The sequence below is a fragment of the Platalea leucorodia genome (genome assembly GCF_965183815.1).
Source record: "Platalea leucorodia genome assembly, chromosome: 5".
NCBI lineage: Eukaryota > Metazoa > Chordata > Aves > Pelecaniformes > Threskiornithidae > Platalea > Platalea leucorodia.
In genome coordinates this window covers 22926173-22939408 of record NC_138827.1, presented here as the reverse complement: position 1 = coordinate 22939408, position 13236 = coordinate 22926173, and the positions used below count along the sequence as shown (strand labels likewise).

At 39.0% G+C, this 13236-nt stretch overlaps 1 protein-coding gene across 5 annotated transcripts in view; it reads right to left on the bottom strand.

Annotated features, from left to right (window-relative positions):
• JAK1 (Janus kinase 1) overlaps nt 1–13236 on the bottom strand; it is a 61677-nt gene that overhangs the window by 16965 nt on the left and 31476 nt on the right. For 3 of the 5 annotated variants that reach the window (XM_082313583.1, XM_082313582.1, XM_082313584.1), the window contains exons 3-8: nt 12629–12827; nt 10224–10347; nt 4346–4499; nt 3375–3538; nt 2437–2779; nt 726–899 (exon numbers count right to left, since the gene is read on the bottom strand). In XM_082313583.1, the coding sequence (XP_082169709.1) occupies nt 726–899; nt 2437–2779; nt 3375–3538; nt 4346–4499; nt 10224–10347; nt 12629–12827 (1158 nt within the window). Of the gene's footprint in view, nt 1–725; nt 900–2436; nt 2780–3374; nt 3539–4345; nt 4500–10223; nt 10348–11029; nt 11165–12628; nt 13219–13236 lie in introns of those variants that run through there. The other 2 variants (XM_082313586.1, XM_082313585.1) reach the window with 2 other exon arrangements.

Here is a 13236-nt window from a genome sequence, read left to right as displayed (position 1 = left end):
GGAGTGTTTTAACATCCAGCAATTTTTGCACAGAGCGGCTAAAAAATTGTCCAGAAACCTATGACAGAAAACCGTACATATTTAGGGAGCCAATGCTGACCATTCTCTATCCTCCCCACTCATTACTAGCTAGAAACTTCCATTCTCCAGCGTGACTTATATTCTGCTGTAATCCTATGTGAGATCTGTAAGGCAAACTCTTGTGCCAGCCTTTGCGAAACGCCAGAAATTCAGGACTGGCGAAGTCATGTTGGATTTGAAGCCAAGGGCACTCTGGCAGCTTCTTTCCAAATTCTAACAGCTAGCAGACCACAGCAAGAAGAACTGGGTATCCATACACTGACTCAACTCTCCCTCCCTCCCAGGTTCTCTCTGCATCTGTCTCCTCTCCCTCTGCCATCCTTGCTGAGCTCCTCTTTCTTGATGCTGCTTTTGGCTATCCAAGCTGTACAGAGGAAAGCCACGGGCTGAGAAACGTATCAAGGAGGCCACCAGGCACTGGCGGTATGCAGTAACAAGTGTAGAGAAACAACTGTGCTCACCAACTTGCTGCTCTTCTAACTAGCACTTTTGCATTTGTACAGTGTTGAGGACAGCATATTTAACTGTTATTTAGGAGTCCCATTAGAAAATGTTCCTCAAGGAGGTTGTCACCTGTTGCCCAACAACACTGTGTCACTATAGCCTCCCATGGGAGGGAAACCTATCCAAGGTTTGGTTCTTACCATTCTTTTGTTATCCTGCTTGTTAATGCTAACTGTAGACTCCTTGATGACAATGTGGGTGATTTCAGGAAAATAAGAAAAATTGTTCCATGCATCTCGAATTTTCTGTTTTTCTTCATCCTTTTTGGTTTTGCCATCAGATTTTTTCTTCTTCTCTTTCTCTGTCTGTACAGACTGCAAATATATTTTGGATAAAAGTATACTAATAAAAAATATTTTTTTTTTTTTTTAGCACAGTGCTTTTACTCTAAAACAAAAATTCATGACAAATTAATCTTCCACAGCAATTTAATTCCTGAATACTTTTTGCACTGAATTGTCAATTCATTTACACGGTCAGTGTATCTGTACCGCAAGGATATACTTCTATCAAGAATTGTCCATGAGACAGTTTTCATGAGGATGAAAGCAAGCAGTCATTAGCTAGGCGACCTACCTCTCTCTTGGTATGCTAGGAATAATTTTAGTAGCAGTACAGGGCTGAAAGGGTTCTACTGAAATTTCTAACTTATGTACTTGAAATCTTCTCTCAGAACTCAGCCTAAAAGCAAGAGCCACATTCTTCTCGCACTGCGTGCCTGAACTGCCGACAGCAGATGAAATTCTGCATGCAGACCACAATGAAGCTGAGCATCTTGCAGGTCAAAAATTATTGAAAACTATTAGTAACTACTTATTTAAAAAAGATAAATGTTCAGGCTGAGCAAAGCTTCCTGCTGGTCACAGAAAGGTTCTCGCTGAGATGAAAATCTTTGGTTTAGGCATTTAAATAAATATAATCTATAAATCAGCAGAAACAGGAGCCTTACAAGAAACAGGCTGCACTTCTTGCAAGCTTTTCTGCTCAAGTATCAGTTCTTCCTTTCCTCCCCCCCCCATTAATATCATCATTTAAAACAGAAATTCTCCATCAGAGATAGAGATAGTTAGGTTACATCTAAATGGAGTGAAGCACAATACTTTCTATGCTACAAAAGATAGCTATCAGGAGGGTTCTCATCACTGTGGGGAACTGAGGCAAGCAAAAAGAGGTCTGTTTGTTCAAGTATCATATGTGGAGAAAAACTGTAGAACATCCTTTCAAACCTAGAGAATATTTAATACTTATGTACACTAAGTACAGAAGAGGTTAAGCAAGGTGACCTCAATTAGCAGCCCTGAAACAAGGAACAACATATAAAATATCACTGATGTGAGAAAGCTTAGCTTTAATGTCACTATATTTTAACTTAATTCATGAAAGGTCTATGAGTATGAGCAAACATGGCACCTGGGGTGCCATATACAGAAAAAGCATTAGCAGACTTTGATATCAAGACAGAGCACCAAACCATAAGGGCCTCCACAGATACTTATCTTTCAAGACTTGTGTCTGGTCTGGCAGATATAGTACAGTCTTTAGTTCTCCTGGTGAATTCTCCTGGTGTACAGGTTGCCCACAGAGGTTGTGTGGCATCCATCCTTCGAAGTTTTCAAGACCAGAATGGATAAAGCCCTGAGCAACCTGGTCTGATTTCAAAGCTAACCCTGAACGGGGTTGGACTACAGACCTCCTGAGGTCCCTTCCAACCTGCATAATTCTATAATCCTACAAAAGAAGTCCTTTCAATAAAAAGCTGATCTGCAGCATCTGAAGATCATGACCATTTTTTAACAGTTGTTAGGCCCCCAAAACCAATCCTCTAATTCCCATTTATCAAGGGATACTTACATTTGGCTTAAGCCTCCACTGAATTCCATTGTTTCCTGTTACGATGACTTCATACAGGGGGAGGATCTCATTGTCTCCACAATTAAATCTATTTATTTCATTCTCAGATGAAATCAGCAAAAACGAAGTCTCAAAAATTTCTGCTCCATAATGTTTAGTCAAGGTCTCCATTGTTGACAAGTATTTAACTTTCAGATCACGTGGAGACACACTACTGTCGCAAATGGTTTTGTTGTTAAACTCTTTAAGGAAATGTTTGAAAACATTATTTATCCGAATCCTGGTTAAGAAATTCCTCTGTCTGATAGTCTTGTTCAAAGTTTCGGGAATATAATGCTTATAACTAGAAGGAAAAACAATGCTGTGAGTTAATATTGTTGTCTCCTAAACTTTTAACTCTCTAAAATGTGCAACTGCCTTACTTTGAAAGTTACCAAAACCAAGATGCAGTAAACCACTGTGCAGTTGGTACTGTAGCAGTGGTTTACAGCATTAACAGCCAACAAGAATTCAAGTAATAACCTTATCTGATAGCTTTTTAGTCAGATGGATACAGCCCGTTCAAATCAATAACATAATTTATTCTAACAGTTTTCTCACTAGGTTGCCACTTAACAACACTGCCATTTCTGAACCTACTAACCCAGAACCCTGAATTTACAGCAAGTCAATCAGTACTCAACACATCAGTATGCTGGATGCACTAGCTTCAGAGATTTCAAATACTCTCCAGGCAAGAAAAAATTTTTCTAATTTTAGACCAGGTTTTCTAATACATATCCCTGTTGACAAGATTAGGAAGACCCACTTAGCAATAGTAGTGTTGGAGCTTTTACAAGCTCCTATACAGTCAGATCCTGGAAGGTAAAATGCTTAAAATCCCTTCTGAAGAGAAGTGCAGCAGACCCAACAGTGACAAAGAAGTTATCCCAACTTACCTGATATCTTTGGGAAGCTCCGGAAGCTTCACATTTTTCTTGATGGCATAGTGAGAGATTGCAAGGACAGCCATACCCAGGCATTCATTTTCAATTTCATGAACCTCTTGATCATTTTTAGGATCGCGGATTGGTGCCAGGCCTTTCACTAAGTCATACTGACCCTAAATAAGAAGCAAAAAAAGAAAGCTACCAGATTTGTCACAGTATTTGTCATAGTTTATCTCTGAGCAATGAGTATGTTGCAAGATCACAGGCTCTCCTCAAGCAAGAAGAGTCACCCAAAACTGAAAGCCAGGACAGGAAGGGGTAGGAGAAGGGAAGAGCCGTGCAACAGATGCAGCCTTCTCTTAGACCAGTGAAACAGAAACACAGGGAGGCACTAGTCACGCCATAAACCCTGCCTATTTGAGAAGAAAGACTAACAGTTGTGCCTACTTGCCATGTCCAGCATGGTGCATGTACCGCCAACAAATGGGAGGCACAACAGAAGGAAAGACAAACTGCATGTAAGCAGGCTATGTGACAGTGGTGTTATCAATGTTTTAACACCACACAGTAAAAAAGACTCATTAAAAGGACACCATATTATCAATTTTAATACTGCTGCTGTTCATCTATAAGAATATAGATGTCAAATTCATTATGTGCAAACGTTTCGCAAAAGAAAAGGTGATAGCATTTATACCCAAAAATATTTAATATTAAAAGACAGTATGCTATAAAAATATATCCCTTTCTGGACTCCGAGACAGACAGTTTCTTTACACGTTCTGCATATGGGTAGATTGTTTTTCAGGTAGCAAATTCTCTCCACCATGCAGAAGTATGAAGAAAACACTTAGCAATACTAACCTGTAAGGTTACATGTACTTCAAAAGTTTGGAAATAGGTCTTTAAAGCAGCTTCTACTGTATCAAATACTTTTTGTGTGACTACAATGGCAGAGATACTTGCAAACAACCTCTTACCTGGGCAAAGATGTATTCTAATGAGTTTGCATCAAGTATAGGGGTTCCTTCTGGCGCCAGTTTCTTCTCATAAGAGTTCTTTGCCTTCCTTGGTGAATGCCTCCAAACTGAGGGTTCATTTTCACTAGTCCCATGCCAGTTTGTAAAGTAGTATCTTGCAAGAAAAGAAGAATAAACTTTAAAAGCTTTTTGGGAAATGCTCCATTTACATTAGATACATAATTTAAACTTTTCAAAGAAAACCAGTTACAAGTCAAAATCCATCAATCCTCTGCCCTGAGATTGCAACTTAAAGCGGTCCGTTGCTGAAACCACATGCCTGGCCCGAGGAACTGGGGAGAATTGAGTATTAGTCAAAGGTCTTCAGCATTTCCACTCAACAGTGTCTCACTCTTAACCTACAATACCATGCCTGACTGCCTGTCACGTCCCTGCGCAGTCCACCTAACAAGAAGCTGCCGCTCAGATGACAATGACGTTTCCATCACCTCTGACATTGCTTGAGCAGCGTAAGCGAGTGCAATGCTTCTACTGTGCAATGGTTGGCATTTGCATTCCAAGATACAATGGCTCATCTAAAGTGCTAACAAGACTTCAGACCTCCTCCTCTACAGGCACCAAAGCAATGCAAAGGGCAGAACTGTCCCGAGCACCTTCCCCACGGCCAGAAGGGGAAGCAGTGCTGTGCCTCGCTCCCTGGAATTCCTGCTTCCCTTTGGTTTAAGATGGAGCTGGTGAAAAAGACACTAATTGAAATCATCTGGTTTTAAAGGGACACAGTCAATCTTCTGTGTATATTGCAAACAAGCTTTTTACTCATATCTGTACACAAGGCTATTTAATTGAAAACCTGCTAAAGGAGTTGGCATCTGCTGAAAATAAATTAAATTTTGGAGTTCAAGCCTCTGTTAGCACCTTTTGAGAAATCTTTGCCTAAAATATTCCAGAAATTTCTGTTTATCTGGGTTCTAGTAACATTTTAAATCAAGTAAAGTTTAGTTAAATCTGGTTTGAATCAATGTGCCTTTTGCAAAGGTTGCTGCCTTGCACATGATCATGAACTACTTACAATTAAAAGGTTACAGCAGAGCAGATTTACCCAACTGCTAAGTAGGAAGGATTTCTATAAGAATATGTCAATCTAACTCCAGAGGAGCATTCAGCACTAGCAAGAGCAAACAATGCAGAATTACTGCATTGTGTGTACATATATATATATATTACATTGCATTAATACAAAGGCAGGTGTGAAATTGCACACTTCTGATGGACAGTGAGCATGGTGTCACATAATTTGTTTCACGTTACCGTGACATCTCAACAGCTAAGATTTTAAGATGTCTACCTAAATATGTGACCAGCAAAATCATAAACACTTTTTGTGACCAAAAATGACATCAAACAGCTTTACACAAGAATAAGACAAATGAATGTCAATAGTAATAAGACACTGCACATAAAAGTAGTAAAGAAAAAGTGAGTGGAAAAAACCTAAGGCTGTAGGCAGAAAATGCTGAGGCATGTGATGGGTGTATCCAACTCCTGAATTGGAAATACAGGTTTTCTGTACTGAAAGAAAAAGTTGAATAGATAAACTACCTTATAATCTACAAACACATTTTGTGATTACAAATAACAAATCTGTTTAAACAACAAATCACTATGTTGCCCAAGCAGTTTCATTTCAAATATAATGCAATAAAAATTGCAAGAGACACGTCCTGGAAGACAGGAAGACAGCAGGCAGGCAGTAAGTCAGCTGGCAAATGCTTACAAATGTTACGGTGCAGGACAACCCGCATGCAAACGTGCATGTTTTAAAGTATGTGACTAAATCTTCGTGATTTGTCTCTGACCAGAATGGGAGTTCATGGATTAAGCCCCAGTTCTGCAGTGGTTGAGGTTGGTGTGTATCAGCCTCAGTGCAGAGTCAGGATCTTAAAGAGCAAAACAAAATTAGTACTTTCAGTTCAGCACCATGTGTTTTAATCACATGTGTTATCTGCACAGTAAGTTGACCGTTCAAATGAAGAATTATGTATCAAATCACTCTCTAAGAGGTGAGACTTTCTGTACTGTGTTTCTGTCCATCCTTTCTTTTTGGTAAGTCTTCTTAAGTCCCCCAAAACATGTATCTACAGCACGAGTAGGAACACCAACACACAACTATGCCAAAAAATCCTGACAGGTACTGTAAAATACTGCAGAAGTCCTTTGGTTGAAGCATGAAAAGCAAAGGAAAGCAAATCCTTCTGCCTCCAGGAAATGACTTTGTTTCCGTATGCTCCTTTATAAGGTGAATGATAATTAATAACTCCAATTGTTGTGGTATTTCCTGAAAATAATTATGGGCAAGGTATTGTGTATTGTTTGTAACTGAGATGAGAACTTGCTCCTTTCCCCAATTAAACTGCACTGATTAAGATAACACTTAGTTGCAATAAAAGTTAGAGCCCCATTGTTTGAGGAACCATATCAATAAAGAAGGAGAGTCTGTGCCTTGAAGAGACTGCTGGACTTGTGGTAAGGGGGAGACAGATTATTACTACTCCACTTTCACAAACAGAAATGGGAGCACAAGCTTTCCAATTCAGAAGTCCTGCAAGCGAGCTGGAATGGAGACTGCATGCTCCTGAGTTTCAGGAGCATGACCTACCCCTCCTTTAGAGCGCTTTAGCCCAGGGCAGGCACCTGCGGCATGGCTGAGAGCCAGCAGGGGGGATTTTGGGAGTCAGCCTAACCAGGTCACCCCCGGGAAGGAGCAATTTTGCACTTCACCCGTTCAATCTGGCCAAGGAGTGGTGGAAATGCTGGAGGGCGACCTGCTGTTCTCCTTCACCTACAGTGGCTCTGAGTTTCCAGAAACATGTGTATTGGGTCCCTTCTCCATGCCAAGAAACACTGCTACCTCTGGCTTAAACACCACCCAGCTACGGAACAGTTAAACTCCTCCTCCATCAGCTGGTGTGCTAATTAGTCCAGGATATTACAAGATACTGTGGCTTCTTATGTTGTAGACTGCTGTTTTATTTAAACTTGAGGCAAGTGAAAGAAATATAGGGCTAGTTACAAAGTTTCTAGTGAAGAGCAAGTCCTTTTAAAATATTACCTAAAGTATAGAAGCTGGCACAGATTTGATAGGGAGAGGAGGAGGATGGGAAGTCCACACAATCAGAAACCAAACCTAAAGCTTTCAGCAGTGGGAGAAAAATCAAACATCTAAAAGTGTTTGAAACTACTCAGTCACATACCTTCATTTTATATATATAATTTCAATAGGACATGACTAAATCAATGTAATGAAATTTCAGAAATAACGTTGTCCACATAAAAATGATTTAGACTAATACACTGCACTATTAAATAAGTCCAGACCATTTTCCTTTTTCAAGAGGAATTCTGCCTCTTGCAGAGCTCAGAATAAACAATATTCATTTAAAGAACAGTTTCACAATCCTGCATTGCTCATAATTTTTCAGTGCTCAGCCCTGCTCTCAGTTCAGATGCCCAAGCCAAGACACACAATAGATCGGAAATGAAAGAAAGCAAAATATCACTTTACCAATACACTACAGTATTCCTAGGGAGACAGGAATCTTTAGATTTTAGCACCTAAACGCATACAATCTGTTCTTAAATGCATATGAATTTCTTTTAAATACGTATTATTGGCCCAAGGTTTGCCAATTTTCATGCACGAAGTACATCTGACAAAAGACACGTCCCTGCCAAACTTCAAATCCCAGCTCCAAAGCTTAAAAAAATAAACCACCAGAACTTGTAAATACAGAAAGCAGGGCATTTTCCATAGCTTCATTCCATAAAATCATAGAACAGAAAAATTTCCAGAAAATAAAGTCCAACATAGAGTAATTCTGCCCACAGATCAAAAATTTGATAGAGCTGTGAACCACCAAAGGAGATTTGTAAGAGGGAGCTGTTCAAGCAGTTTTAAAGAAGGCGGTGTTACCCACTGTGCAGGTAAGATGCAGCAGGAATGAAAGAGTACCTGGAGAGAGCTCTCATCATTCACCCAAAGCAGAAACATATTAACACCAAACACAAACACAGTGGAAACTATTTTTTAAGAATTGACTTAAAAACAGCATCATACTTCTGATCAGAGGATTAAATTCCCACAACTACATTTTTAAAATACCACCTTCTTTTACTGAGAAAAGCACACCACATCAAAGAATTTCAGTATCGGGGAAAACGCCCCAGATTCATATTATACCAAGAAATTTTATTATCCAGTATGGTTAATCTGGCTGATCACTTAAAGCAATAAGGGGCACTTAATGCTCTGTAAGAGGCCATTAGAGTCCTCAGAGCTTCTTTTAGAGTCACTCAATTGCCTTATTGTATGGTGTTTATCTGCCAAACTTAAATCACAGCTGTTTAAAGCCGAGATTAGCCAAGGTTAAGTCATTAATACCACTAATAGACTGTGCTAAAGAAAAAAGAAAAGAGTATAATATCCTCTTCCTCTTCTAAAAACAGGTATCGGTATTATAATTACTTGAAAAGCAAAGATCTCTTTGTTGACTGTCAGTGGTTTTTTTTTTCTCGTAACAGTTCATCCAACAACAATAACAATTCCAGTCTGGCACAAATGTAATCAGAATTGAAACACCTTACAGTTCAAAGATCACATATTCAAAGCTCTCTTTGTATTTGCATAAGCAAAGCGGTTGTTATTCTCTAACAAGCCTACAACATGGTCTGGATGCACAACCTGAGGTTTATACATGCCAGTTCTCCCATTACCATGTACAAGTGATAGTCATGTTGTCTAACTAGAGATCAGGAAAAAGATGTTAAAATGAGTACAGCTATCTTATCACTCGAAGTTTTTTCTCTGTAGCCCAAACTGACCATGTATGTGAGCATTACCTTTTAAGGCAAAGAGGGAATATTACGTAGAAGCTTATTTTCTTACAGTTGTACCTTGAAGAATCAACAAAAATAATCTGTAGACTTGCTTTAGGAAGATGGATAAAGTTTCTAGACTAATTATTCCTGGAAGCAAAGCTTATTCCATATATTCTTCTCCTATGTCATACACTTAAAGTTCACATTGATGCAAGAGAAAAGTCAGAATAGAAATCAAAAAAAGAAGGCAGTATAATGTGCAGAGTAAGATTTCTATCAAATCCTAAAAGGAGGACATCCTTCCTTTAGCTAGAGTATGTGATTGTGCTCAACCGCTGTCAGCATTACTGCTTTCATTTTCCAGTGGATGGCTGGCGTACCCATTCAGACCCAGAAATCTCAACAGGCTATGTGCTATATTTTAAGAATGCCACCTGAAGTTCAGCCTGATGGTACATGATGGATAAAGATCCTGGGAACAACGGTTTCTATTTTCTGATGCTTTCTCCAGTCTAGTGCATGCCACCCACAGCAAGGTCACACGGATTCCCCTACAGTCCTAGAGGAGAATTTCAAAAGCAACAGCATGTTGCTTTTTCCTTTCAAGTTAATAGTAAAATTCCCATTGACCTCAGTACGAGTATAGTTCACTTTGAATATTTCAAATGGAAACGGAAACATGCAAAATACTGACATAATAAAACAACGTTTTTGAGCCATTTTTTTCAATTTGGCTTTTAGCTAGTTCAGTCACCTACAGTTTTGTGGATACGGGTTCTTGCGGTTTTTCAAATTCTGGGGCTTTTTTCAAGGTTATATAGCAAAGATGAAAACAAAAAGTCAGGAGACATTTTAAGCTTTTACTGTTAATCTCTTATCTATGCTGTGAAAAGCAAACTGCTTCTTTTGGTTTTGCTTTCCTGCTTCTTTAGTGAGTTGAGTAGTAAGATTTAGAGCATCTACATATGGTTAAGGAATCATTTTTCAAATGTTTTGCACTTACCTCATTCGATAATGGAGCCGGTGTGATGTTTTTTCGTCTATCTTAAAGACCTGGTTTGGTGCATACCACAGTCTTTTGTTTTCATCATACAGTGCAAAGAGATTATGGCACAGAGGAGATATGGCTGTCAGAGAAAAGCAAACAAACTTATGAATCACAGGGCTACAATACATACGCACACCTCAAAACTACAAACATATAAAGCAAATATCTGATCATGCAAAAAACACCGTAAGAAGAAACTGATACTAGGATTAGTTTAAAACAAACATTAGAAAGTTATGGTCGAAGTGGAACTGCAAACTGCACATTGGTTCACTCCATCAGTTTTATCGTGGATTAAAGAGCATATCATTTCAGCTACCTCTAATATTAAACTTATTCTGAAATCCTGATTTTGCCAAAGGTCTGAACTTAAGAGGAAATGACTTAAAAATCTTCAGTTTTTCCAGATCACAGAAATGTGTGTTTTAACAAAACCACTCAGCAATACCACAACTTTGTTCTGTGCTTTATTTTATTAATAAATTTTACTCCCATAGTTGAAAGAGAAGGTTTTAGTGAAACGATGAAAATCCCCTTCTCATTAGCAAAGAAGCAGAAAGCATAACGCGTCATTTTTCCATTCTTTGCTAATTCAACAGAGGGTTTCCAACAAAGAATAGACTTTGCCTTGTATGTCTAGGATGACCTGCTTTAACCTTTGCATTTGCATCATCCCAGAGAAAAACAGGCTATGGTATGTTTACAGGTCTACTGTTGTTTTAATTCCTTGCTGCAGGTTCCTGCTCAATAGGAGGCAGTACCTTTTTGCAAAAGCCCTGGTCAGGCAAGCAGCTCTGTTGCAGAAAGCACTGTAGCATGTGCTTAAGTGTCTTTCTGAAATTGGGCCAACTGCAGAGCACTTTGTTGGGGTCCTGCAGAATTCAGTGAAATCATTTCTATAGTGGAGAAAGAGTAGAAGGGAAGAAGTGAAGCCAAGGAAATAAAAACTCAACAGCCTAATTGCAAAGTTCACAGAAGGTGGGGTTGGGCAGCCACTGCCTTCTGCAGGTCAACAAGCAGTACCCAGATGCCCATCAATGGTTTAACTATTTAAGTTGTGATTTACAGCAGAGACCAGCATCACAGGCCTGCCGAAATGGGTAAGACTTTTGTACTTCACTACCATGTGCGGTGGACTTAGTGAAGAGCGAGCCAAGGCAGAAAGAAGTTCCCTTAAGGAAAGCTCACTTTAAGTCATTTCTTCAAAGGTTTTAAACTTCCAAGAGAAATTACTGGGAGCAGTTGCACAGTTTGTAGGTTCACACCCATACAAACATCAGCTCTTACACGCTGACATAAATGGCTGGGTTTTAAGTACTGCTCATTTTCATTAAAACTATTCAAAAACAACATGAGTACTTATGTGATGAGGTTTGTCCTTCAGATTCCCATCATTCCTGCCTTTCCAATGGAAGAGAAACAATTAGGCAAATGAACTGAAGGGTACTCAATGTTACAAGAACCAAGGTGACATGGGAAAAGAAAACCTTTAAAGTGGCAGGAAAACTTACACCCAGTTTGCCTGTTTATACAGCCAGATTCACCACTCCCATATCAGCTGAATAATACTTAAGTGTTCCATGAAGCTTGGGGAACACAAAATTAGGATGAGGGCAGGAAAGAATTTTAGAATTGTAAATATAAAAGTACACTGGTTCATGAGGCTTAATCATAGATTAAATACACTAATTCCAGTAGAAGTACACAGATGTTCAAATATTTTGTTGAGTCAAGGACCACAGTGACAAAGCAAGAAATCTTCATTATACATTTATGCATTAACTGCAATTGTGCGCAGTTCAGGTTATCTTAACTGGCGCATTATTAGTACTACAGACATCATAACTCTCTGCAAAGAAGTGTCTAGTAACAGAAAACTAAAATCGGGAAAGGAGCAAATAGGTTTCGTTTGTGGTTTGTGGTGTTTTTTTTTTTTTTTTTTTTTTTATTAGCCCTCTCCAAAATGTTTTATAACATGGGACAGATCCTGACAGGCTTACCAACTAGCATACAAGGAAAAGCCAGCTTTGTGTTAACTTATTTGTATATGGTGTCTCCGCTTCTCTTAAAAGAAACCTAATCATCCCACCCAAATTAAAAAAATCAGTACCTGTATCTGCCAGAAACCAGGGTGGGAGATCATCACTTATATGAATCTCAAGACAGTCTCTCCCACCATTTCTTCCACTCCAAGCAGTTTAAGAATGACCCAAACAGACCCTTGGCAAAAGTTTCCATCCTAGACTACATAACATGCATATTTCTTCTACAAACGTTGACTTACATGCAGAGAAGGATGCATCACTTTCGATACTGTCAGGCCTTGCCACTGAGAACTTATATAAAATCCATATACTCACAACACCTCTGGGCAGCTTCAATGCACAGCTCCTCCGAGGTAAACTCGCCACTGGTGTAACAAATGGGATTTTTATCTTGCAGGTAGAAAAGTATTTCTAAACCCTGATGCTGAGCTTCCAGGTTTACTTCACTCTTCTTTGTGCTCCTCATTTTTGCACAGAAAGCCATGGCTTTGCAATCTTCTTTTACGTTTAGATACTGAAAGTGGAGGAAAAATTGTTACGGAAAATGCGATGAAGAGTTTGAATATTTGTCAGAACACAAATCCATTGCCTCATGAGGCTACTGCATACGATGATGGGCTAGGTACAGCATTTCCAGAAGTCTTCATATTGGTGACTTGATTATTCAAAATCAGTACTTTTCACAAATGAGGGGAAAAGTGAAAAAAGAAATGTCAATGATTATTCTGTTTCTGGTAACTCTGTTCCAAACAATTTCCACTCTGCTGAAGTTCTTGTGGTTCCACAACTATTCTAGGTTTCTCTTCTTACTGTAAAGCAGGAACAACTTTCATACCCTTAAGCACCTAACGGGCTGAAAAACAATACTTGAGGCTGGGTAATATAAACAGTACGATTTATATTTCCTTTAAAAAAAAAAAAAA